The 26,616-nt window shown below is 44.1% G+C and overlaps 1 protein-coding gene across 2 annotated transcripts in view; it reads right to left on the bottom strand.

Annotated features, from left to right (window-relative positions):
- Positions 1 to 26,255, bottom strand: part of SRPX (sushi repeat containing protein X-linked) — a 49,438-nt gene extending 23,183 nt beyond the window's left edge. For both annotated transcript variants that reach the window (XM_072848268.1, XM_072848274.1), the window contains exon 1: positions 25,676 to 26,255. In XM_072848268.1, the coding sequence (XP_072704369.1) occupies positions 25,676 to 25,745 (70 nt within the window). In that variant the 5' untranslated portion in view covers positions 25,746 to 26,255. The remainder of the gene's footprint in view (positions 1 to 25,675) is intronic.
- Positions 26,256 to 26,616: the final 361 nt, after the last annotated feature.

Here is a 26,616-nt window from a genome sequence, read left to right as displayed (position 1 = left end):
ATTTAGGCTCCTGCATGTGAAAAATCAAGAGAGTTGTGTTCACATGTGCCATAAAAGTAGCAAAAACCCACAATTCACCTTGGGCCCAATTCAAAGCTGTTATCACTGGGAATCCTTCCACCAATTTTCAGAAGGCTTCGAGCTGGGACCTTATGAAGTGAACTTCCAAACAGCTTCTCCCCTGAAATCGAGGGCTTTATATAGCACAGCCTTCCTATCACTTGGGAGCCATTTCTCTGTGTTTTTTTATTTTTGTTGTTGTGGTTGAATTTTTGATGCCTAAACACTGACATCTGAAAAACTTCTCAACATAAAAACGTTAAAATTTTGTTGCACTTGAAGTCTGACTGTATAACATAAAGAGCAAGCTGTGATCCCTGAGGGCTTCGTGGAGACCTTGATATGTAAATGAACACCTCTCTAAGCTTCAATTATTCTGTCAGAAATTAGGATACTCTTAGCTAATTACTCAGTTTGAGGGTTATAAAACTGCTACGTCAGTGTTTTCATTATTAATTGTCCAAGTTTTACTGGGCAGTGACTTTAGCATTTAAATATCAGTAAACATTAAAGCTACGTGAACTCTTACGTATTTACCTTTCCTTAGACGAGAAATAATTAAATGCTTTTGAAAGTCTTCTAACAAAAATTGGCCTTAAAGAGTTATTCACTGCTCTTGCCCTGAAACGAGGCTCAGTTCATGGAGTTCGACGTCTCTCATTTCCAGCTCATTTTCTAGCTTGAAATGAGAAGCGAGTCGGGTTTGTTTCCTAACAAGTAATGTTTCGTTACTGTTAGCGACCTGGCTTGAGGAACCATGGGAGAGGCCATCTTCGCACTACCCTGGGAGGGGCTCGCTCCCACTCTTCCGCAGCCTCTTCTCCCAGAGAGCCGAAGAGCCGACGCTGGGCCTCAGCGGGGCCGGCAGAGCCTGCGCAAGCTGGCAGTTTGCACGGGGCAGTTTGGGCATCGCCCACCGGCCCACGGCCACGCCATGGAGAACGGACCTAATCCAGAGGGCCGGCCCTGAAGAGCTGGGCTGGCTCTGGGCAGACCTATGTACACCACCACACGATTGCCCCAGGGCACGGCAGCACCACCTCACACAGAGCTGCTGGATTTTCTCCTACCTCCACATGCCCTTCTTCACACGTGCCTGGACCTGGTGCCCTCCCGTGCCTCTCCCCATATTCACCCACCCACGTTGCGCTGACAGACCTGTCCTTACCACGGCAGGCGCGTACAGCCATGTTACGCAGCAGCCCGCCAGCAAAGCTGTCCCGCTTCAGCAGATGGCTTCTGTCCCGGCGGCCACGAGGCCTGACCTGGCACCTCACTGCCCACTGGTGCCACCCCGTGAGTGATCCTGAGCAAATCGCCATTTCATCTTCATTTTCTCAGCCACAAAACGGTTTTCTGCTTCACGTAAGTTCAAAATTAACTACCAAGCCATATAAGGACAAAGCATTGTTCTGCATTCAAAGTGCTAAAATTATCACAGTACAAAAACTGGTATTTGAGGAAGAACAACGTGAACGACAAGCTGCTTTGCAGATGTCCCACATCATGGTTCATGTTACAGCAGGTTCCCGCAAAAACTGGCTGTGGATTTTGTTCTGGCAGATGGCAAGCAAAACCCACAAAACTTTAAGATGAATCTGTTATAAGATTAATCTATGGACTTAGACGATCCTGTTTATGTTAGGAAAAAAGATTTCTTCATTCACAAAGTAATCACTACATTTTTATAACCGGAGATGCATAGGAAAGCTTTCTCTACATACATTTTATTAGGGCATAGAGTTTTAATGAAACTACATGCAACCTAGTAGAAAACACGTAGTGGTGTCTGTCACCAAGAACGCAATAGTCTGTGCCAAATGAATAAAGCCAGGGATATGGCTGCCAGGCAGGGCAGGAGGAGCTATGGCAGTAAGCTGGTAGGACTTCTGACAGAGTAAAAATCCTCATACAAGAAGAATCCATTACTAAGAGAACACATTTACTTTTAGTGTTCAAACTGGCAAGCTAATGGGACACTCACACACACAACAGTTACCCATTTGCATAAAACCTAAATCAGACCATTTCAGGATCAGTTTTGCCCGCGTTTTGTGGTTGCCAAATCCACTCCGAGTGTCCTGATGCCAGCCTTCAAGGCTCCGCTTTGCCAATTCTCATTCAGCAAAACACTTAAGTATCTCCTGAAGTGGTCTCACCAGCCTCTAGGAGACCGCTTGTTTAACCCGAAACCCACTCAAAATTGATTACAGACGTTTACGTTCAACATCAAGCATCTGATGAAGTAGTCCACTGCTTTAGTACCACAATCTACACCCAGGGAAGGCAGCTATTCTCAGTTTCTCCTGACAGCTCCCTTTCCACACTTACAGCCCAGCATCTGCTCTCCTGGCTGGGGGCCTTGGTCCACTGAAAAAGAAAGGGAGGGAAGCAGAGCATATAGCTGCATTCATGAATTAGCACAGATTACAATGCCACATTCACATACACGCACAATACAAGATACATAAACACACACAGCCAAATATGCGTTGAGCAAGGTACTTCCTATAGTTTTAGGATGTGATCGTCCTCCCCTTTGCCTGTTAATAAGTCCGCAAAAGCTTTGAGATGAGAATACTTCGATTGCTACACAAGAGCAACAATCAATTTGTTGGTGCTTGCTGAGCCAGAAGGAAGACAAATGCTATCAGATTGCAGAGGAAGTTTTAAGAGGACTTCTGCTGTCCCTCAGTTTTGCTCAAAACCTGACTTTCTTAAGTACATTACTCCTCTGTGCACCGCAGATCCCTGAGGAGACAGAAAGACGCTATTCCAGACCACAAGATCCCAAACTTCACCACACTTGTCAGGCACACCAATTCAGGCCATGGCAGGCAAAACCTCTCTAATGGGTAGGTAAGCTCCACAATAAGACATTTCAGATCTTACATGGTATTAACCTTTAATTGGAAAGCAATCTTTCCATTCTGCCTTACTGTCTCAAAGGTCTCCAGAACTAGAAGAGCTATCAGTAATTGCTTAGCCATCCTGATCCTACAAACAACAAAAAACTCTGCGCCTTCTCCAACCAGAAACCAGGCGTTTTCTCACAGGATCATTTAACGCTGACAAGCAGCAGCGAGGCAAGGTTTAAAATAATAATAAAAACGCACAAAAGAAAAATCAATACCAGTGGAAGACTTAAAGGTTTCTTTAAAGGAAAAGTTAAAAGGAAAAACAAAGCAGCAGTAAGTGAGAAACACAACATTAAAGCCTGCAACCACATATAAACCTTAACAGAGTTATTCAGTGCAAGATCTTCACCAGGGCTGCTGGGATTACCCGCATGGGCAAGGGGAACGAGGACACTGGTGCTCCACTGTTTGATGCCATGGGTTATGTGAGTGATGGCACATGGGCACATTTAGGGTCACGCCCACAGGACTCCTCTCCCCATTGCAAAGGTCCACCTGTGCAGGTCTGCTGGCAGAATCAAGGCACAAAGAAGATAATGCCAAGGCAGCCACTGCATACGCAGGTGTGTACATGAACAACATTTAACATGCTATTGTGTTATAAATGCTTTATAATTGAGAAAAAGAAGGACTGTGGGCTATAAGAGGCAGAATAGCTATGCAAACTTGTTTCTCCCATGACTGACACAGGAATTTCTTAACCTTTTTGAGTTGGATCAGCTGAAAATAAGCTATAGACAACAACAGCATAGTTCATGAAACCAATTGGAAACCTTTTACAGTTTACTGCCCTGAGACAGGACAAGTTCAGGCACTTAGTACAAGAGGCTACAGCACTTAGTCTGCAATAAGGGCTTTTTTCTGAACAAGAGTGCTCTCCTCCCTAGATTAGCACCAGGCAGACGGAAGAGTTTCATATCTACTGTACTTACAGTCCTGCAGAATACATTAATAAAAGCTCAGATTTTTTAGGTGATACTATTTTGTCAATTTACACCCCTGAGTTTCTTAAGCCTTTTTTTCTTTCTCATGCTCTTTTGCTCAGGGTTTATAAGGACTACCTACAATTGAGGTACATACTGTAAAAATCAGCAGCAAAAGTCTATGTTCCAGTTTATGGTCTACTGAAGCCTGAAGTCTTAAATATAGCACTGATTTACTTAAATATGTATTTCAGAAAAGATCACTGCATTTCCAATTTTTTGAACATCGCTGGGAAATGGAGATGAGAAAAAACCAACCCTAAAAATATAGTGATAATTTCCAATTTCCAATTTCAGCTACCTGGTAAATTTCATAGAAAAACCAAAAGGAAAACAAAGTGGGGGGAAAAAAAAAACAAACCAAAAACCAGTTGTAGTGACACTGTGTGTTGCACACAGGGAAACAACGTGAGTTACGTGAGCTTAGATGGCATCTTCTCTGCTCTGCAGGCACTGGCTACTCTTGATACTGGGAGGAAAGGAAAGGCTCATTCCACATGTGAACTATCCTTCCAAACAGAGGAGAGCGCTTGGGAATTCCTTCCATATTCAACCAGCTGATCAGTTTAAGCATGTGTAAGAAGAGGATCACCAGTTTCCACCAATAAGTCTGTAACATCTGGATTTAGTTCCTCCAATGTTTTGCCCTAGAGTTTTACATTCCACAGTACCTGAAGCCGTATCAAATATATGAATTAAAAAACTTAGCTTTACATGCAGCAGACTGTAGAGCTTCTTGCAGTACGGCAGGGCTAGGTCACACTAAGACCTCAGAAGTCTGGAAGATGTACATGAGGCAGCAGAAAAGGCAGAAAAAATGGTCATGACCTTCACAGTAGAGGGTTTTATTTTGTGTGTAAAAATACTTGCATTCATTTTATGATGGCAGTAAAAATGGAAAGCCAGGTTTTTAATCTCATTCTTTACTGGTTCAACATTACACCCCAGTTCTGCAAAGCTCATGCTTAAATGCCATTGGCTTTGGTGGGATTTCAGTATTTGTTTAAAAGCTGCCTGCACACTCAGGTGTTTTGTTGCATCTGGTCTGTAAGGCTTACTAAAAAAACCCCAAACAAATACAGAATTTATTTTGTTACATAAATCAAAGCAGAACAAATAGCAGAGGAAGAGTCAGAAAAATCAATTAATAAACAGCCAAAGACACTGATTTGCCTTGAACCTTCCTACAGGCCGGTTGAGATAGAAATGCAACTGTATTAATTAACATGTTTAAGAGTAGAGAATCTAATGGCAACTGCTCATATTAAGCAGTCTTCAAGTCTTCAACATGCATAGTAACTCAAAAGATATCATCTGCCCTCCTCTTTCCTCAAAGGATGTTCCCACTGGCCACACCACTTTTCAGTCTCCTGCCTGACTCTATCAGTAGTCCCAACTGTCTTTGTAACGCATGGGAAAGCAAGTTAAAGCACAAAAACCTGAAAATCTTGTATTCAGCAAGAGTTGTGCTGAACTAAGAAGCAGAGGATATCAAGACAGTCATAGCATGTTCCTGAATCCAAACGCAGCTCACTCATCCAGACGAAGTTAATAATCCCATGTGCAGTTTAGTAGCCCAGATGATTAACTTCCAGAGATGTCTAGAAATTTCCCTGCCTGTATTTATGGAAATACACATGTGGATAGCACAGATTTGAGCTTCCATGCACACCCACAAGCCCCACACCACTGTTGTGCTTCTATTCCTTGCAGGTGTAAGGTCTTTCAGGCACAGAAAGTAATCCCATAGCAAGATCCCCTCAGGGCTATACACAGGTTAATTTACTGTGTCTCAGTATTGATTAAGATGCAAACATCATGTTTTAAAGCACAGGTTTTAACTTGCTTCAAGAGAGACGCCTCATACAAGATTCCATCAAAGTACAGTTCTTTCAAAGTCATTATAATCAAAGCACAATCGATATGCAGAACAGAAAGCTTCAGAATTAGCAAGTTCAAAAGAGGTCAGAGATGTCTGAAGTTTGCATGCCAGCAGTAGCTCATGCTTTGTGGAATAAAACCACTCAACTACACAGAAATCATGAATCTGATTCAGAAAATGCAGGCATGGGTTCTTTTTCCAAAAGATAATCTCTTCCCTCCTCCCTTGCCATGTGTGACCCAATGCAACTATGAAGAAACTCTGCAGCTGACACTAAGCCATGAAGGTGTAAAAACAGATTAATTTCACATGTTGAGAAAACTATGGCTTTACATAGAAGTCAGCTAACAAAATGAAACAAGTTTTATGTGCTGGCAAATACTGTGTGACAAAGAAAACACTACTACTGGCATAAGGTCTCTCATTCATTTCAATGAAATCACATATCCAGCAGTAGGCAAGCCATGCCTATGCGGTTTACCCTCACAAAAATCAGCAGTGGGAGAGAAACAGCACAGGCACAGAAGTTAGTGTTAGTCCAGAAAAGCTCTGTAAAGTAGAGCTCAAATTCAACTCTGCTTCCTTTTACGTACACATGTAGCTGTCTTAGACACAGCAAATCCATAGCAGAACACTTTCCACCACTGATTTGGTTTTTTTGGGGAATTTTTTTTCCTCTCCAGACTGGCAATAAAAGTGGAAGTTGTTCAAATGGCTCTGACTCAACCCAGGCAGAAGTTCTGTAACACAGCAGCAGTCAAGGGAAAAGCTGGCAGACTTAATGAGAGGCTACAAACACCTTCGCCAACACATGTGTACAGTCCAGGAACCTTAGTGCAATCGTAGGCTGCTCCCAGATATCCTTCTCTATTGCAAATGCATTTGCTTTTACTATAATTGTGTGTTTAGTGTTAGGATAAGCAGTGTATTCAAATATTGCTTGGAGTATACACACATAAAATGACCAAAGACCTGGGGTAATTTTTTTTTTTAAATACTATACACCTGAGCCAGGAAAAAACTAACATACTTCATGAAAATTGTGTCCTTATATTCAATGAAAACAAATGAGGCATTTTCAGAATCCTAATTCTGGAAATTCTGGTTTGCTCTGGATGCTCTTGTGACATTTTGAGTGACTCAATGGGAAGTGAGTTATTTCATCAAATTTTTCTTAAAATACAATTTCAGAGTTGTAAAATATAGATAAATTTATACAGCTGGTTTTCAACAGAAAATTCATTTAAAGAAATTCTAGATGAAAAGGTGAAACAAGGATGAAAGGTCTCTGCTATTGAAATAACGTGTCGATTTCTGTAAAAAAAAAAAAAGCTAGTAAAGATATACTTGGGAGCTGACATTGGTATGTCGTCAAGAGAAATATCAGTCATCTCTTGTGTTGTTCGTTATATCCCAAACAGGCCACGTTCCCTTGATTGCTGAACAGTACATCCCACAAGGTACCACAATGATTCCTCAAGTAGGTGGGCTACAGGGGTCAAGCTGGGAGCTTGGCTCAAAGGGAAAAATCTGAACATTACATACATGAACGGTTCTCTCACGAAATTCTGATTTTCAGCATGGCCAGTGAGGGGTTTTTTTGTTTTGTATGGACTCATTGCCAAATCAAACACTGAAATAACTAGGTGCAGAGAAAGAGGAAGAAGTTCGCTTCCGTAATTTTTTAAGCTGGCAAGAGAAGGCCCAAGAGCATCTGCCCTCCCTTTTAAAGGGCTCCATCTGATAAGGATCTTGCAAATAAACTGAAATCCAGCAAAACAAAATAAAACCTCCCAAAAGACAGGCAAACCAAAGAAGTCTCTGAATATTCAGAATGGCAGCTTCTTATGCCAGGAGACCAACAGGGAGGAGGTTGGAGAAAAATGTTTCCTTTGTTCAGGCCATGAGGAACTCAAAGTTTGATTTTTGCTTAAGGAACTCTTCAATAAATAATGCTAAAAAAACCTAGTGGCAGCATCTCTCTTCATGATCAGGAACAGTCACAGTACCACAGACTGCTACCAAAGAAAGGACGAAAAGTGTCATGAACACTAAAATGTAAAATCAATTCAGCTGAACAAAGAGTACATTCTTTAATCAATAGGTTTAAGGAGGGTAAATGCACTGCATTACATCTACATAAAACACAGCTATCATAGTTTCACACTGCATAATAATATATTTGCTATTCTGAGCACATTTGTGGTCTAAGCCATAGGTTAAGCATAAAGAGGTTAGCATATAAGCATATAGAGCATATATAGCATATAAGCATATAGAGGGTAAGCATATCAGGAAAGCAAAGTGTTCATAATTTACAGCAGCTATGGCATTGTGCATGGAAAATACAGACAGCTCTTGATATAGAAGAATTTGCACTCTCTGCCTGACAAACTACAAGAGGCTCTGCAAAGGCTGTCCACGCATTGCCCGCGGTCTGGGCATCTGCAAACGTTACTGGTTTCTTTGCTGCTCTCACACAGCATCGTCCACCAGCAATACTTGTCTACAGCTAAACCCGGACTCTGTCCCATCCTGGCAGACACCAGCTCATCTCAATTATTCACAGCTTTGTCACTGCTTAAAGGGACTACAATAGCCTAATCTACCTAAGCACGAAGTTCTGGGCAATTAAGGAAACTCCAGCTATTTTATAACCCTGCAGCACGTCTCCACCTGCCCTCTGTTTTCTAGGCTGGCTTCTCACAGCACTTCTACTGCTCATGTATGTTTGCCTCTTTTCTCCACGGTGGTCTAGCAGCCTGAGCTAAGAATTGCCCCCCTGCACCCTGCTAGCAACCCCTCCTCTTCTGCCAGGACTTTGGAGCCTGCATGACCCCCCTAGGACATGCATGACCAGTGCCCAGAGGCACTCTATTTTCAAAGCTGCTCTGCTGATGGATCTTGCTTACACATCCTAAAAATCTAACTGATGTGTGAATTTGGAGTCATGAGGAAATGATGGGCTGGCAGGGACCTTGAGAGCTTTCACCCCACTGAAAGAAAGCAACACAGGTCTGTTGCCAGCATTGTTCAGCTGTGCATACCTGGTCTCATCAGAGTTTCCCAAGAGCTGGGATGGCTGGAGCCCTCCAGGAAACCGGATAAGCTGCGTACCGGTGAAGTCAACAGCCACCCTCACGCAACAGCCGTACTGACTAGTCTGCCTCCAGGCTACTTGAAAGGGTAAAAGACTACCTCAGGCATTGGGATGAAACCCTATTCAGGTGAACACGCTTTGATGCCGCAGTGGCTTCCACCCCTGATGGCAGGGCACACCTCCATCAGGACAGCAGATCCTGAGGACCAGCCCCCACCTGTGGCACAAACTCTTCTGGCACAAAGGGCTCTCGCAGGCCATTGCTACCTTCTATGCTAAGCAGAAGCAATTGGGTTTTGGTTTTTTGGTTGGTTTTTTTTTTTTTTTAGACTTTTCTGATGAAATTTATAAAACTGAGTTTATAACAAATCAAGCCTGAATTACACATAAAGCCCTACACAAACAAGATGCTTCAGCGGCTTCTTCAATGGGGAAAGGATGGGAGGACAGGGTACACTGCAGGCAGGTGCGCCATTAGATGCACTAGAAGGCTGCCAGGTGGAAAAGCAAACTGGGACTCTGAGGAGGCAAACAAATGCTACCACATATAGATAAGATTGTTATCTTTTAAGATCCAGAGAACTAATTCCTGTGAACATACCTCAATATGTCTTTTGTTCCTTGTATTAAGATATTATAGGGTCTTTAATGTAGGCCTACGTTTTAGGAACAGATTGAAAAGGCAGAAAACCAGGAGGCCACCTATAGAAGGCCAATAAGGGACTGAAAAGAGATATTAATACTGGTAACGAAAAAGAGGTAGAACTACTAGTAATTGGTTAATTAAGAACATTTAAGCATTTAAGCATTTAATTTAGAACATTTAAGCTGAAAGTCTCCTTAATGACAAGTTCCAGTGGACTTTGGGATAACTTTCCAAAGGAAGAGATTGAAAACTAATCCTGATCTACTCTGAATTGGTGACAGATGGAAGAAATATTTTTTTTTTTTTAATGCTGACAGTGGAAACTGGCACATCTTGGTATCTAACTTTTAGTACTACAGCACCAGATACAGTGCTTTCCTCTCTTCTCTTTATCCTTGAGTCACGTGTTATTTCTGAAGCTCTGCCATATAAAAAATATTTTTCAGATTTTATGAGGACACTAAAAGAAAGGCTCCCTAGGAAAAAAATCTCAGCTTTAAGTATCAGACACCAACACTTGAAAACCAGCATCAGGAGCTGCCTGTAATCCATAGGAAACTCTCCAACAAGTTCCTAGAAAACAGAAGGGGAGTGGAAAAATGTAAAGTTACTGACTGTGATCTCCTCTTGCTCTTTAGTACGCAGAGTCACACAGTGTCAGAAGCGACACAGAAGTACTGTAAACCCTATGCTGGCAGCGAGCTCCCTTGAGGACTTCTCCCCTGTGCAACTTTTCCCTACCTTCTCTGCTTAAGTTACCACCTAAAAAAAAAAAATATGTATCTTCCGTTGTGGCTCATTATCCTCAACAGGCTCAAGCAGGACTTCTCCCTAGGTTAGCTTCAACTTGTCAGCTTGCATTTTCTCACTAGTTATCTTCTTGTGAATAAATACGACTGCAGTCCAGGAGAAGTCTGTCACAGCATACTTTACGTCTCGCTTCCATGTAAGCAGCTTCCTTTTGGAGGAACTAGATGCATAAACATTGGTTTACAAAGTCCCTGCTCTAGAAAATTTGTTATTTTACAAAATAACAATATATAATACAAATTAACAAAATTAATTAATAAACAATTAATTAATTAACAAGTAATACAAATTGTTACAAAATAACAATACTGGACACCCTTCTTGGAAGAAAAATAGAGACTTCTAAGGACTCCAGGACTACTCATGCTTTACTAGTGCCTTGCAAGGGTAGCATGAAGGAGGAAAAGTAGGCATTACGCTAGGGAGGAAGAGCTGAAGGAACAACTCAGAGCCATGTAGGGCAGTCAGCAGGTCAAAAACTGAGCAAAGACGACAGAAAAACAGGTGGAACTTAAAAAAAAAAAAAAGGTGCAGAAGAACTTAAAATTTAATAGCAAACTAATCAATTGAAGGAAAAAGTAAACAACTGCTGTCAAGACTCAGGAAGTAGGAATTTAATTTATTTCTGAAGACTAGTATTAAAAACAGCCTCAAAGCACACCGTATTTAATATGGAGTTCACAGCCAAAGGCACAGAAGTTGTATAAACCAACCGATGAGAACTAGCTTGCTCATTTTGTTTAAAATAATAAATGTTAATCATATCCTAACGCAGATTCAAAAGTTCTTTGCTACAGCCAGCATAAAGTAATGCTGATTAGATTTTAAAGGAACATTTGAGATACTTCCTCATTTTTCATTAATATTCATGTCAGTGGCAACTCCCAATCGGAAGGATATTCTCCAAGTTCTCACTTCCATTGAAAACAAGAGAGTAAACAAGTTTCCTTCTGAAAGAGTGGCTACCAAGGTCATTTGTAAGGACCTTGGCTTAGATGCCCCAGTTTCACCGATGATACATGCGTGTCACAAAAGTCACAAGAGTATTACAGAAAAATATACTGTTATTGATGGCTTTTGATAAAATAGACTTTGATCTTTTGGTGATTCTTTTAAATTATATCTGCTGAAAGTACATGATTTGTGAGAAGCACTAGCTTTATATTAAAGAATATATATACACACACATAGCCATACTGCCAAAGACAATGCTCAGAAACTTCAAATGCCCTAAACTAGAAAATAAATAAATCAACATAAAATTAAATTTTGTCAGGCTTTGGAACCCTAAACTAGCTTAAGGGAAAGACAAACCTAGCAATACCAATATAATAACTTAAAATTACTGACCCCAACACACCACAGCCGTGTTTCCAGAAGTACACCCTGCTCCTTCAGGAGAGGGAAAAGGGCGGTGAAACTCCACTGCCACCACCAGAAACAGCAGAGGTGACTGGAGCACCTAAAGTGGGACCCTAAAAGAAACCTTTTTGAAGAGAAGAGGAATGTGTACGTGGCCAACCTGTAGGTTCTTCAAAAGGTATGAGCTTGAAGACAGAATAGAAACATGATTTTTCCTAGTCCTTGCAGCAAATGCTGAGGGCTTCTCCCTCTTCATTGGTAACCCGGTCCCAGCTCCAGCAGAGCCCCCCGCACTGCTCAGCCCGGCAGCAAGCGACCCAGGGAAGCAGAAACCAGAAGCGCATCCCCAGCTAGTGCAGGGCATCGGTGACCGTACGTGCCTACCTCTCTCCTCCTCCTGCATCATACTGTCCTGGTTTCAGCCGAGATAGAGTTAAATTTCTTTGTGGTGGCTGGTATGGGGCTGTGTTTTGGGTTTGTGCTTAAAACAGTGTTGATAACACAGAGATGTTTTAGTTGTTGCTGCACTGGTCAAGGACTTTTCAGCTTCCCATGCTCTGCCAGGTGCACAAGAAGCTGGGAGGGAACACAGCCAGGATAGTTGATCCAAACCCCAAAGTCATGGACTAAATTAACTCAGTGGACATTTTGTGGACATTTATGAACATTTTACAAATATTTTGACATTCGGAGTGACGGCGTTTGTCTTCCCAAGTAACCGTTACACGTGATGGAGCCCTGCTTTCCTGGAGATGGCTGAACACCTGTCTACCCATGGGAAGGAGTGAATGAATTCCTTGCTTTGCTTTGCTTGTGTGCGCGGCTTTTGCTTTACCTATTAAACTGTCTTTATCTCAACCCAGGAGTTTTCTCACTTTTGCTCTTCCGATTCTCTCCCCCATCCCACTGGGGAGGAGTGAGTGAGTAGCTGCGTGGTGCTTAGTTGCCAGCTGGGGCTAAACCATGACAACACCATTACCAAATATCCAGTAGCACCCCTTTTCCTCCTCCCCACCTCTCCCATCCTGCAAGGCCAAGAGCAGATACTGAGAGGTGCGACCAGCACCGTGGCCCCCAGCAAGAAGGATGATGCCCCATCTCCTGCAGCTCCTGGAAACACCTCCTGCAGCTGCCATGCCATCCACAGCAGCCAGTCCAGCCCCAGCCTCCTGACATCAGGACTGAGTGTTCTGGGAAGCAGCGGGGTTAAGCAGGAAAATACGAAGTCGCTATGTTAGCTCAGGATGGCCATGCTCTGGGTCCCTTTCATTAAGGGGAGGCTGATGCCTAGCATTGATGAACAACATCTGGCAGGAATGACCAGCTCCAGCTAGCAAGCTGGCATACAGCTTCAAATTACTGAGGTCAGGGTTCACTTAACAGCATCAGGATATAATCCTTTAATAGCCAGTTCTATGAATTTTAGTTGTCGACAAAGGCAGTTCAGTACCAAAAAGTTGCTCAAGTTTCATAAACATCCTGAAGACAGTAACTAGATGCTCTCAGAAAGAAAAAGCCAAACTCACAGCAGAACAGACACTTTTAAATAACAGATTTATGGGTTCATTTGCATTCTTGTCACACCAAGTTTCTTCTGAGTGTCAAAATATGCTATTCAAAGCAACTGGGGACATACAGCAAAGAGCAGTTGTTTTGTCTCTTAAAGACAGGATAGGTATGCCATCGTACTTCTGCTTCCTCCTCCCAGAAGCATCAAAGTCTGAAAAACTGACTTGTGAGATTTCAGGGCTTGCCATTAAAAGCCGACTGACAACCTGCAAGTTTGCCATACAGACTGAAGATATGAATGTAAAAAGGGAGCATGTCAAACACACTGGGGGGAAAAAAAGAAATAATAGTCCACACAAAAAGTACTAAGCCAGTAATAACTCCCACAGAAAAATGAAACCATTTCCTAAATTGTTACTAAGAATTAATACAGTGTAAATAATGTGGAATTTAACCCAAAATCCAGCTGGAGGTCAAACACGTGAGACACATCACTCCCCGTAATGCTCACTCCAGCTCCAACCCTGCCAGCCCCTTGCCCATCCGGGCCCCTGGCTTGGCCTCGGAGCCGCCCTGTCCCTGCAGCAGGAGTCGGTCCCCATCCCAGCTCTGGGCACAGTGGGACGGGGCTGCTGGAGGCCCCTATCCCGCTGCCAGCCCTCACGGTGCCAAGACAGCCCTAACCCTGAAGTCTTGTATGTAGAAATGAGAAATTTGAAAGCCCCCCCTCCCTTTTTTTTTTTTTTTAAATAATTGAAAAATATTGACTCCACAGTTTTCTACGCCTCTCAACCAAACATGATGTTTCACAGAAAAAAAAAAAAATATTTTCAGCTCGGGAACCTGCATAGCTTCTGGAAAAAGCCTTAATGATTTGGACCACCCAGACAAAAAAATAAAATCAAGTGCCCAGGTCCCTTGATTTAGTGCTCTGGCCTTCCATTTGCAAATCCGACCCCATGTTACTAAAAATGGTGAAAGATTTGCCATGGATTTCCACTGCAGACAGACCAAATAGTAACCAATGGGTCCATCCACTTGCCTATCTATAAACGTGCTTTTGACTTTTGTTGATTTCTTTTCATGATTTAAATTTTCCTTTCTTTCCTATGAAATTTTACTACGATATGCAAAATTGGATACATACTGTACAATCAGTTCCACAGTGTGGTGTGTCTTGTGTGCAAAAGACAATCAGCATTACTCCCCCACTGTTCATATATAGTCCTGTACCGGCCTTTTTACATCAGAGAAAATGGGATGTTACATTTAGCACAAACTCCGAGCAGAAGGCAAGGGGTTACACAAGCTGCACACAGCAGCTCATCCAGTCATTTGCCTCTCACCGCTCTGCCCTTCTGCAGTGGACAGGCTCTTCAGCATCTATTTGCAAAGGCACCAGTTCAACAGCAGCCTGAGACAAATCAACATTTGCCAGTAAGAAATCAGGCCAAGGGCAACCTCCAGTAAGATCTGACAATAAGCTCCCTGGTTCCAACTCCCTCATCCAGCCCACTCTGAGAACAGAAATTGTTTTCTGGGAAAAAGCAGCTATATTGCAGGTCGTTTCAACCATCCCTCAACAACCCACTGCCTTGGCGAGAAGCTGTTATAGCAGGACCAGTCCATCAGCCAGCTCCCCAATGTAAATCATGCTCCAGCCTTCAAGAATTTTCAGGAGCTCGTTATGGGGCTGGAGCACCCTCACTGCAGGTGGCTGACAACTAAAAGCCCAAAAGAGATGCAACCCTGTATGAACTGGTAAGCTCCTTTGTATCGTACAGCCTGCCAAGCCTTCCTCCTCCCCTGCTCACACACACACACACACACAGAGTATCTCACTGCGATGGCAGGGATTCCTCACAGCTCCTTCCACAGTGGAAACTAGAAGTGACTAAGAATTAAATAGGATGGTTTTCAAAGAACTGTTTGAGCAAATACAATCCAAAACATAAATTGCTGCATTGGCTCTCACAAGGGCTTAGGAGAAGGGTGATGAGCAGAAGAGCCTGCAGTTTGTTGAACAGTACTGGTGTGCAGGGCTTTCCAGTTGAAGTTTATTTAAATTGTGCAATAAACTAATCTATGCAACCACGAGGTCTTATTTATGTCTTCCTTTTGTGCACTTCTGTTGCCACTTGTCAGTCCCACTTACCACGGTGTCTTCATCCAAGAAAGACCAAGAACATTTTGGAGGGCACAGCCTCCTGTGAACTGGATCCCTGAGAACCATAAGGCTCTACACCACAAAAACCATTAATAATACATTAATTTATTCTCATGTGTCACGTACTACAATATGAATTTTTTCTGTTCCCCACCCTGCCTTCTCATTGTCTTCATGCAATGAAGAATAGCTTTGTTAAAGGCTGAAGAGTAAAGAGAGACCAGGGTTGTGCTTTAGAGATGACATTCACCCACTGCAAATAAATCAAATCCCATTTTTATCGTGAGTGGCTTACAAATTTGGAAATATTTTATAACTCAAATGGAGGACTTATTTTCAATTCCTTTGTACTGATCTGTTTTGGCAAACCAGTTTACTCTTCCAACAGGGAAATCAGCTATAAATCAATCATTATCTTTCTGATGAGTTACTAGTTGTCTTTTATTGTACGCACAATATATGTGTTTTTTAATGTATATATGTTTTATAATGTTATAGCTAAAATGTCTGAGTCATTTTATAAGTATGCCACATATTAAAGACTACCCTACAAACTGGCAGACAAAAATATTGCAAAAGGATGATTTTGGATAAGAATAAAACAAGAGAACTTGCAGGGCTGCAGCGCCCGTCTTGCGTTGTTACTGGTATCTAAGAGGTCTGAAATGTCCTGGAGTCATCTAAAGATACAGTTTAATATTCTTGGTTTTGACATTCAGTTGGAGAGAGGCACAGAATCCCCAATCAGAAGCACTTCTCTTAAAAACAGAGCCAGAAAACAATTCCAGTGTTCCTATTTTCCAAAAAGATGATGAGTTGTCAGCCAGTTAACCACTGCAAGCTTCTAGTGTGCTGGTGGAAAGGACAAAAAGGTATCAGTGATACCAACAGCACTGCTGGCATTTATACAAAAGTCGCCTTCCCTTATTACAGGACTACTCAGGATTTGATGCATTTGACTGGAAATTTCCTTACACTCAAAGTCAAAGCAAGTGTACAGTTACGGTTATCTCCCATTTCTCCCAGACATGTATTTCCTATCTCATTAGGATAAATGCCAAATACCGATGAGAAACTCAAAATGTGGTTCCTGATGCCTACTGAAATGGAAACACAGCCAGAAGCTGTAACTGAAGCAGTAACGAGGGCAATGGAAAGACTAGCCAGAAGAGCACACGGTATGCCCAGAACCACAACCAGGCACAGGGCATCCCTTTTCAGCTTTGAAGAGACCCAAGAGCAACCTGTAGCAGTTCCATAACTGAACACACCCACACAGTTTTCCTTAATATGATGCACTGTACATGCAATAGCAATAATAGTACTTGCTCCTCCTATGAATGTTTTCAGTCAAAGCTCTCTGGACAAACCATTTTACAAAAGGGATGCAGACACAGGCTAACCAGCTGCCTTAACATCACAAGAAGAAATCAGTGGTACGAAGTTGAAGCAAACTACTTGTCAGACACCTTCACAAAAAAACACCTTCAGCAAGCCAGCCCTTTTTCCTTACTACAGTAATAAGAAAGATCCCCTTTTCAGCATCGAGTAGCCTTCTGGGGCACTCACATCCATTCCTTTCCCAGAAAAGTGAAGTATGGGAAAGACCTTTTTATTATTTGTTGGGTTGGTTTTTTTATTTAAACATTTCACTGCCACTGTAACTCGGCGCCAGGCGTAATGTTTCTGGTATCTGCCTCTGGGCAGCTTAGAACAGTGAATGTCTGTGAGCCAGCATGTTCTTAATCTTCAAGAATAGCTGGATGGAGGCATGTTAATTTTGGCCTGTTTTACTTACGAGTGACACAGTATAACTAGGGAGCCACAACAGATGGACTCAAGACAGGCAGATTCGAATCAAGTAATTATTTTTAAGTGCATTGTCCTAAAGTTGACGACTATAAAGAAAAGTGTAATTGGCATAGGCTTATAATTTAACTCTGAGGCAGGAGTTGGAAGCAGCATCTCCCCCCCATCTGGCCGGTCAGTGTCAGGAAGCCTGACAAAAGACCTCTGAGGGACACCAGGACGGACCACAGACCCTCGCAGGTTAAAACTCTCACGGTACAGCCTAAAAGGAGACAGACTTTGCTAAGTGACTCATGTTGCCAGCCCACACTGGGTAAGTGTAGGCTTTGGGTAAACCATGCAGCATGACAAGGCACTGCTGGAGAAGCCTGAATATATGACTACTTTCAAACTGCCATGCTATTCTTAGCGGATACATGTACAACACATCTAAATCCAGTACCCAAAACGGCAATGGCATTTCCTGAAAAGAAGAAGAAGAGGGCAAGAAGTAGGGAAGAATAAAATCCGATGTCTTCAATCACACTGCTCAAATTGTAAGAAAACCTGTCTATTTAGAGGTGTGATAAATTTTAAATCTTACTTGACTGGAAAAAAAGGGTTTCCTTCTGTAACACCACCACAGTAATTTCAGAATCTTCAAAACAAACTTTTCTTATAACACAAACTTCTAAATCATCCAAACTGCATATGTGGAGTATTCTCACATACGTGTATTTTTTACCCACTGCAAGATCTGGAGCAAAAGGCAGCAGTAACATAAAATGTATTTTTATATATTTTCCTGCAAAGCTGCAGAAGTTTCTTCTGTGCCTCCCTGAAGGACACAGCTGCATGTCACAATCCAAAGACTACACAAATCAAAGACGTCCATACACACATGTAGATGTTTACTCACCAGTTTCAAACAAATGAATGCAATCAAGAATCTTTATGATCTGCATCTTGCACATTTTGGTTGTGGGCGTCTCACAAGAGCAACCCAGAACACGCATCATTTCGAGCATTCTCGTTTCTTTTTGAGCTCTATGACCTGAGCAAAACTTGGTCTCTCAGAGCAGCTAACCCAAACCCCACTGATGTCATCTGCTCTCAGATGACAACACAGTTTCATTGAGCTAGCAAAAAGCGTGAGGTTATACAAACTGTATCTGCTCAAACGGCAAAAACCTTTGCAAAAACGCCCGGCTGCCGGCAGCGCGAGTTGCGCAGGCTGGCAGAGGCTCGGCGCTCCGGCACGGCTGGGGGTGTTTCCCTCTCCCAGCCTGTAATTTGCCCTGCACGCTGCCGGGAGGGGACGGCAGCTCTCCCAACTACTGAGCTAACGCTGACAGCTGAAACCAGGGCAGTAAAGACCCACAGAAGGCCAGCTGGAAGAGACAGCACCATCCAAAGCAATAAAATGGGTCCCACCCTCGTGGCTCGTTTCACACCAAATAGCACGAGAGGGTAAAGGAAGACATCCTGGATAAATTTATGAGCGCCGTGTCCCGATTTGGCCTCGCCAGCGGGCTTCCCCCTCCCCGGAGGCTTGCAGCAACTCGCTGCGAGATCCCACGCGAAGCCACCACGTTACTCACACCCGGGGGCAGCCGAGAAAGCTGGGCAGCCCGCCTCAAAGTCAAGAGCTAAGTTACAAAACACAAGGAGGAGAGTACAAAAGAGATGAAAACTATTGCCCGGGTGAGAGAAGAGGGGACGTTTCCAGCCATGCAAGACAGGAACAAGAGTAGGTTTGGAAGAAAGCCATTTTGGAAATGTCTCTGCTGACATGCCCAGGAGGGCCGGCCAGGGCCCGGACCTGGGCCCTACTGCATTAGCGCCTGAATAAACAGGGATCGAGGCGAGGGATCCTGCCCAAGGTCTTACATGCCAGGAGTCAGGCAGCAGGGATGGGTAGGAGGAAGCCAGGACAGCTGGGGAGAGAACGAGGAGTCCACCCTGATGGGCAAAACCAGGCCACAGCTGTCCAACGTTCCCTGGAGGGAAAGCACAACTCCCAAAAGTAACCAAAAAAAGAGATGCTGTTGAGAAGGATATGAAGGCACACGAAGTAGCTGCTTTTGCAAGGTGGCAACTGCTAAGTGCTAGAGAAGAAAGCACAAAAATAGCACTAAAAATAAAAATCAGGAGTTGGTGATGAAGGCCAGCCAGACAAACTGGGGAACAGCAGCACAGCCAGTCCAGTAACTTCTGTTTAGGAAACAAGCAAAAACCCATGAGCAACACTTTCTCCTCAAATAAGCCTTTTAGCAGGAAAGTTTCATTTTAAGAGTAGTCCAGCACCAAGGTATTTTGACAGACTCACTTTGGCATGCTGGTAGCAGGCTCTTAACGTGCTCCCATGCTAAACGCATTCTCCCTCCATCTTCACAGGACCAAAGAGGAGGATGTAATTTTAGACATTTCTCTCAGGGAAAATCCCTGCAGCTGCCAAGAAACACTAGTTAGAGATAATGGTGGGTGGGGGAAGGATTTCTTATCATCCTGATGTTGCACTTGACAGAGCTTTACTCTCCACGTAACTACTCCTTCCATATTTCTGTGCGCTACGTACACGGCAAAGACACCATTTATTTCCTCAAGCACAACCAAATCTTGTCAAGAATGTTCAGGCAAACCAAACAAAGATATTGGCAAAGCTGAGCTTCCCATATGTATTACCTTGGGGAAATTTAATTTATTTCCATGGGTCTCTCAAGAAATACAAAAATCCTTTCTCGCTTCATTTAAAGATATGCCAAATGACAAGTTGAAATGGTTTCAAACTCTGGCAGAGCTCTTAAGCGGCTATTTCAAGTTACAGGAAAGATCAGAATCGTTAAAGTTAAAACCTGTAATTTGGAGCCACTTTCAAGGTACTGCAGCATAAATTTTCAGTTTGAACTACCTTAACAGTGCCCTTCAAATATAATCAATAGTTAGAAACAGTGGCAGAGAAGTGCTGGCCAGCCAGCCATGTCCTCTATGTTGAGCTGTTCATTCACTGCGCTAAAAAAATTTAAGTGAATGCCTTGCAAAATGGACAACCCCCAGCACACCATAATTTTTAACATATAACGTAACCCGAAATAGCAAATTAAGAAAAAAAACAAACACAAAACCAACAAACACAGCCATTTCAGAAGCAGAAAAACATACAAGGCTCAAGCGTTAAGACTATTGCATTAGTACCTAAAAATTTAAGTATATTTTTACACATCAGTATATTTTCATACATGATTCATCATTTGTGTCTTTACAGCACATCCACGCAAATGGTGCTCCTCACACACCCTCTGGCCTGCAGCCAGCTGTGCTTTATCAACAGCGCATCAAGACATCTGACAGCGTGGGCTGAAGTCCATGCCCATCTCCAAACTCCATTCTTCCTGTAAATCAGTACGCAGCAGTATCTAAGTAGTAGACTTTTTACACAGGCATCTCCAACAGGGAAAAGCAAGGAAGAGCAAGTAAGTCTAAGCAAGCTCCCTAAGGTTTTATATCAAATATGTAAGAAGTCTGAATTTTCAACCCAGTGGCTTATTCAACTGAATACCGATACAACAGGATGCCAAGTCTTGCTCCCTGCACCTTCATCAGCCACAAATTTGACCCAATCGATACCCATCTCATTCATATCTCTAAAGTGAGAGAAAAAAAAAGGTATTTCAGTAATATTCATTTACAACTACTGGTTTCAACTGTCTGAGAGATGAGGAGACTACAGTAAAACACACTTCAACATCAACATTTCCAAATTGTTTTTAGGAGCAATGTTTTTGATAATCCAAGTTATAAGCTCATTCATACTTGTCACAGACAAGAACCTCACCTGTATGAATGGCAATCTCAACAGCAAGTTTTTATAAACACTGCGTTTATACACTCTAGATGTTCGGGAAGCCTGTGCCATGTCTGCTGGCATTTGCAGTGTGCCTGCTAGCATGTCTGCAGTGGACCAACAATAAAAGGGATACAGCAGCTTGCAGGCATGAAGAATAACTGCCATTGATTGTTCTGTTGCACCTCCTGTACCATCCCCAATGCTTGCCTAGACTTAACTACCCAAGGCGTTAGCTTGTCTGTGCTCTTTGGCAAGGTGTACTTCACTGTGAGAAAAAGGACAGCTGAGCAACTCATCAAAAGCACCTCTCAGAAAATTTCCTTAATTTCACTCTTTGTTTATGTGATCTCGCCCTGGAGATTTCAGTTGCACTGAAGCCCCCAGGTGCTGCTGAAGAGTGAGCAGTCTGAGCAGGCCTAGCACGGAGGATGCAATGACCTGATTACTTAAGGACCACTCAAAGAAACGTAGTGCTTTGATAATGCTTAAAGCCATGAGGAGTTTTCAGTAGGGAATTAGTACAGCTCATGAAGATGGCCCACTTCTCATGAGAAAATATGAAAGCAGCGTCAGGGGATGAGTTAACATGATTGATTGATAAAACATGGCATATCTGTTGCATCTGAGGTCACTTGAGAATGTAATTTCTATTAGGCTTCCCTGCTGCTGGAAGTCTTACCCATTCATATGCAACCACCCAGCTAACTGGAGCTTATTTAGAGGGAGCCAACCCGTCCAAAGCACAACTCTTCAGATAAAGCTGTGCCTTAGGACATACTTATCTACTTGTATTCACGTGCTGGTTTTTGTCTTGTACTTGGACTGCAAGCGATTTGAGGGCAGCCACCACCTTTCTGTTCTGTGCTTAGCCAGCATGCACAACGTCTAGGTCTGTGTCCACCACAAGCTCGCTATCAGCGCCCTCAGCTTCAGGGGACCAGTGCACACAGAACTAAGCACACAAGTGGATCCTGCACATACTTCTACACAAACTGTCACCTAAGATTAACAGGCAGACAGCAGGCTGTATTTTAAAAAAACAAAAACAAACAAAGGCTCAGCTGACACAACAGGCCCCACCCTTGGCAATGCAGAACACCAGCTGCTTAGGGGCCTGGAGACTGTTTCTTGACCATTTTGCAGCTTGGTCTGATGGATAGGATACACAAGTGGGAATCAAGTTAATTGCAATGCCAGATTTTTTTTAAGCCTCCCATATGACTCTAAGCAATCTTAAATATTTACTTCCTTCAGTTTTGTCCTCCTATCCTTGTCTATTTACAGTATAAACTCAATTGGGCAAGGACTGCCTCTCTCTGAAGGGCTGCAGCACTGAGAAGTCTCACCCACAGATGCACCCCTTGCTCTACAATGCAACTTTAAGAAGAGCTACCCTTTCCACAACCAGACTTCCATCTGCTTGTATTTAATCCAAATATATACAGATGCTACAAGCATACCACACATATATATTGTTTTTCATTGAATTAAATCTTGTAGAGCTTTTGAAAATAGTTCTATAATACTACATGGTCTTCAAGTGATTTTAATGGCATCTCTCTCAAGGTTCACTGTCCCTTCACACCAATATCCTGTTCCAACGCGCAGTTTCTTTTTTAATGCAGTATAACCACTTCCCATTAATTTTGTCATAGATCAGCTTTTCCTTTCATCCATCTACTAAAAGTGTAAAGACAAGCGTACAACAGTCTTACACTATGCAGTGCCACTTGATTTCATCTCCAAGTACCCACAACACCGCACAACTGAGTTCCGTACATATATATGTACATATGGATGTACAGCTGTACCCTCACCCGGCACTACTGGATGGTCAGCAGTGCTTTGCTCAAGCCCAACAGGGTAAGGATCTACAATCGTTTTTCACAGCTCAGAAAACCAGGGGGGGGAAAAAAAAAAAAAAAAAAAAGAGATGGGAGGAGCTCTAGGGAAGAGTAGAAGAACCTGATGAGAAAGAGTCACTAAAGACCTCAAAGGTCCTCCCTCTCTCCTTAGTCCTTAGGGAAAAGGTTTTGAAGTTGTTTTAACTTCCAAAAGGTGCATATCTAAAACGTTCTTGAAGAGCAAACGGATTTTTCTCTGAGAGGTGCCATCAGAGAGATTTTGTCAGCACATCGCGGGCTTTGAATGGAACAATGTAAAAAGACCATGGGCATCCTTTCAAGATTTGAAACTCCAGTTACAGGTAATACAGCAGCTGCTTCAAATGCTTTCAAGTATTTTAAGAATTTTAAGCATTCAGGTATTTTTCAATTGCCTTCCTAATGCCAAGGAGATAGTTAATTCAATGACATTTTCACAGACAGAATACTGTCTTGATTTTGACTGCCTATGATCAAATATTGATTGCAAAACTCTGTTTATGGCATGTAAATTATTTCTATTTAGTGTGGAGTTCACCATAGTCTTTGGGTTATGGAGCACAAATGTTCTACACTAAAAGCTTTAGTGTTACCAAATTATGAATTCAAGAGCGGATTAGACTGTCTCCGATGTTTAAATAACAATCTACTACTAAAAACAAGCATTTTGTGTGAATCCAAAATAGATTGTTTGTCTTTGTCTACAAAATAGTCACGTGTCAACTTCCTGGTAACAGTTCGTTAAAGTACGTGCACGTATAATCTGTATTCTGGAGGCCCACGTACACACACATCCTATGGAGATTTTTTGAAGAAGTCTATCTGAGTTTACTTAACGGCATTCTGTACCCAATGTTCACAGAGACCAACACAGTACCATTGAAGAAAATATCTATTTACAGTTTCACTACATTTCATATTGAGAATAAAGATTTGAAAGAGTATCACATTTTCTCTATTAAAAAACAAACAAACAAAAGAAATGGAATGTGAAACCTTAACTTTATATTAGGGTTTACAAATACAGCTGATGATGATTTAAGCTCTTTGGAGCCTCTGACACTAAGCATAAGAGGAAAACTGGACTTTCAAATGAGTGAAAGCTGAAACAAGCAGGCTATTGTGCGGCCAACTTGAAGATTACATGCAAAAATTGGATTTTTGAGATTGGAGAACTTAAATTTGGCCTTTTAGGAAAAAAGAGAAGGACAGGATATTAGCATCCTCTGCAAACTAATTAAAGACTAACATTCACATGAACCGCAAAGTAAAGCACTCAGTCATCTTCCTAAGAAAATAAAGAGTTTGGCAGTACAATAGTCCTCAGAGAAATGCCAGGACAGAAACTTCTGTTGTCTTTGTTGATTTAGCAACTGATGTGTCCAATACCTTAGTGTTTTGTAAAGAAAGAGCATAAACCTGTGTTCCAGCATCTTCCGTGTTGGAAAGAAGCCGTGTGAAGCATGCCAACGAAAATAAGAAAAGCTAACTTCAACTCACAAATACCATCATTATGCCATTTTATGCCCCTCCACAGGCAGAACTATGTCTGAAGTAGGGATAGCTCCTGGGTACAAAAACCAGATATCACCAACAAAGGGAGGTTCTCTGCAGGCACAGCTGAGAATTGTATTAGACACCTTTCTTACCTGTTCACTGTCAACCCACAGCAATGCACCTCAATTTGAAGCGATACCCACTTACTTTGAAGGCTCTGTTCTGACCACAAATTTTCATTGACTACACCTGTTAAACCACCACTGCATGCCAGTCTGCACTGGCTTTGCTTGCAACGTCCACCAAGTCAGCGATGTTTAATCTGACAAGATGCAGCTGCTTTCAAAGAACAGGCAGACCTACATGCCGATTTCCCTTTGTCATGGAAATGGACATAAATTTGAGCTTATTTCAAATTTTGCTAAAGCAAGTGCAAATAATTAGAAGTGAAATAGCATAAGCATTTTTTTTTTTTAATTACTAGAAGCGTAAGAACCCAGCCAGATTCACCCTTTCATTTTTCCCACTGGAAACTGAGATTAGCTTTCTGCACACGCAGTCACCCACAGGCAACAAAAACTGGTGAAAGACTTGTAAGTGCCAAGGTCCTGGGGCCAGGGCTGGCAGATCAGACATGTAATCGCCCCCCCTTTACAATTAAGGACAACACAGAGTCTCTATTCTACTCAAGCGACTTTGAGTGGGTGTCTTCTCCTTTGTCAGTCCTCTGTAAGTTTGCCAGGATAACGGCACGGCGATGCAAATGCGATGCCCCGTGAGAGAATGCGATGGGGTTCCACCAACCTGCACTCCGCATGTTTAAACCCAAGAGAGATACAAGTTTTAATCGCGCCTAATAACCCGGCGCTCTAAACGGAGGACGAGGCTTCATTCGAGCTGACGGCCGTCCCGGGACGAGCCGAAGGAAGGACAAGACGGAGGACGAGACAAAGCGCTCCGGGCGGGGAGCGAGCAGCGAGGGGCCCCCCACGGCCCCCTGGCCGGCCGCCCCTCCGGGCTGCCGGGGGCCCCGCGGCGCTGCCCCGCCGCCCCCACCGGCGCCCCGGGCCGAGGCGCGGCCGCGGGCGGGCAGCGCCCTCCTGCCCGGCGGGAGGAGACGCTCCGCCGCCGCGCTCCCCGCTCCCCCCGCGCCCCCGGCTGCCGCCCCGCCGCGGGGGGCTCCCCGGCCCCCGCCGCCCCCCTCCTTCCCTTCCCTTCCCTACCCTCGTACGCCAGGCTGGGGCAGGCGCCCAGGGCGAGCAGCGCGGCGAGGCGCAACCAGCGGCTCCCCATGCTGCGCGGCGGCGGCGGCGGCCCTTCCCGGCTGAGGGCTGCGCAGCAAAGGGGCAGGCGGAGGAGGAGGAGGAGTGGGACGGAGACATTCTCCGAGCGGGCTCCCGGGCGCCGCCGGAGACTCCTCCTCCTCCTCCCGCCGCCGCCGCCGGGGCAGGCCGCCCGCCCCGCCCCGCCTCGCCTCTCGCCGGCGGCAGCAGGCGGGAAGGGGCTCGGGCGGGTGGCAGGGAGATGCCGTCCTCCGTCCCCCGGGGCTCCGGCGTCGGTTTGCCCCGCCGTTGCCCCCGAGGGGCTCCTCCCGCCCGCGGGCGGCGGCACAGCTCCCCTCCGACGTGGCCTCCGGCAGTCGCCCGGCACTGCCCTGGCCCGGCGGGAGGTGCGGGGTCCCCCGCCCGGTGCCGTGCGCCCGGACCTGCGGCGCCGTCCCGACCTCAAGCAGGGCAGCGAGCTGGCCGGGACAGCGTCGCCTGCAAGGCCGGGGGGAGGCAGCCCCGGCTGCGCCCTCTGGCCGCTGCTGGCCTCGGGGCTCCCTTGAGCGAGGGCGCGATGGGGAGGAAGAGCCGAGCTCCCTCCGTCCCTTCTCTGGCAAGGTGGGAGCACGCAGGGAAAGCGCGCCGCTGCCGCCTCCCATCCCATCCAGGGTGGCAGCGGCTGCCGGCGCAGGCCTGGAGAATTTTGTGGGCAGCAGCGCAGGGAAACCGTCTGCACTTTTCAAGATTAACTGCTCCGGTTGCTCAGCAATTTGCAGATGGCCAGCCTTAAGTGTTCAAAAATCATGAGTCAGATCCTCAAGTCATGAGATTAAGAAAAAAGTTTGAAGTCTTCGCATATCCCATTAACTATTTGAGCTGCTAGGGTCTTGCGGGGTCAC

Source organism: Ciconia boyciana, chromosome 1 (genome assembly GCF_034638445.1).
Source record: "Ciconia boyciana chromosome 1, ASM3463844v1, whole genome shotgun sequence".
Classification (NCBI taxonomy): Eukaryota; Metazoa; Chordata; class Aves; order Ciconiiformes; family Ciconiidae; genus Ciconia; species Ciconia boyciana.
The sequence above is the reverse complement of the archived record's forward strand: the minus strand, read 5'-3'. Positions and strand labels throughout refer to the sequence as shown.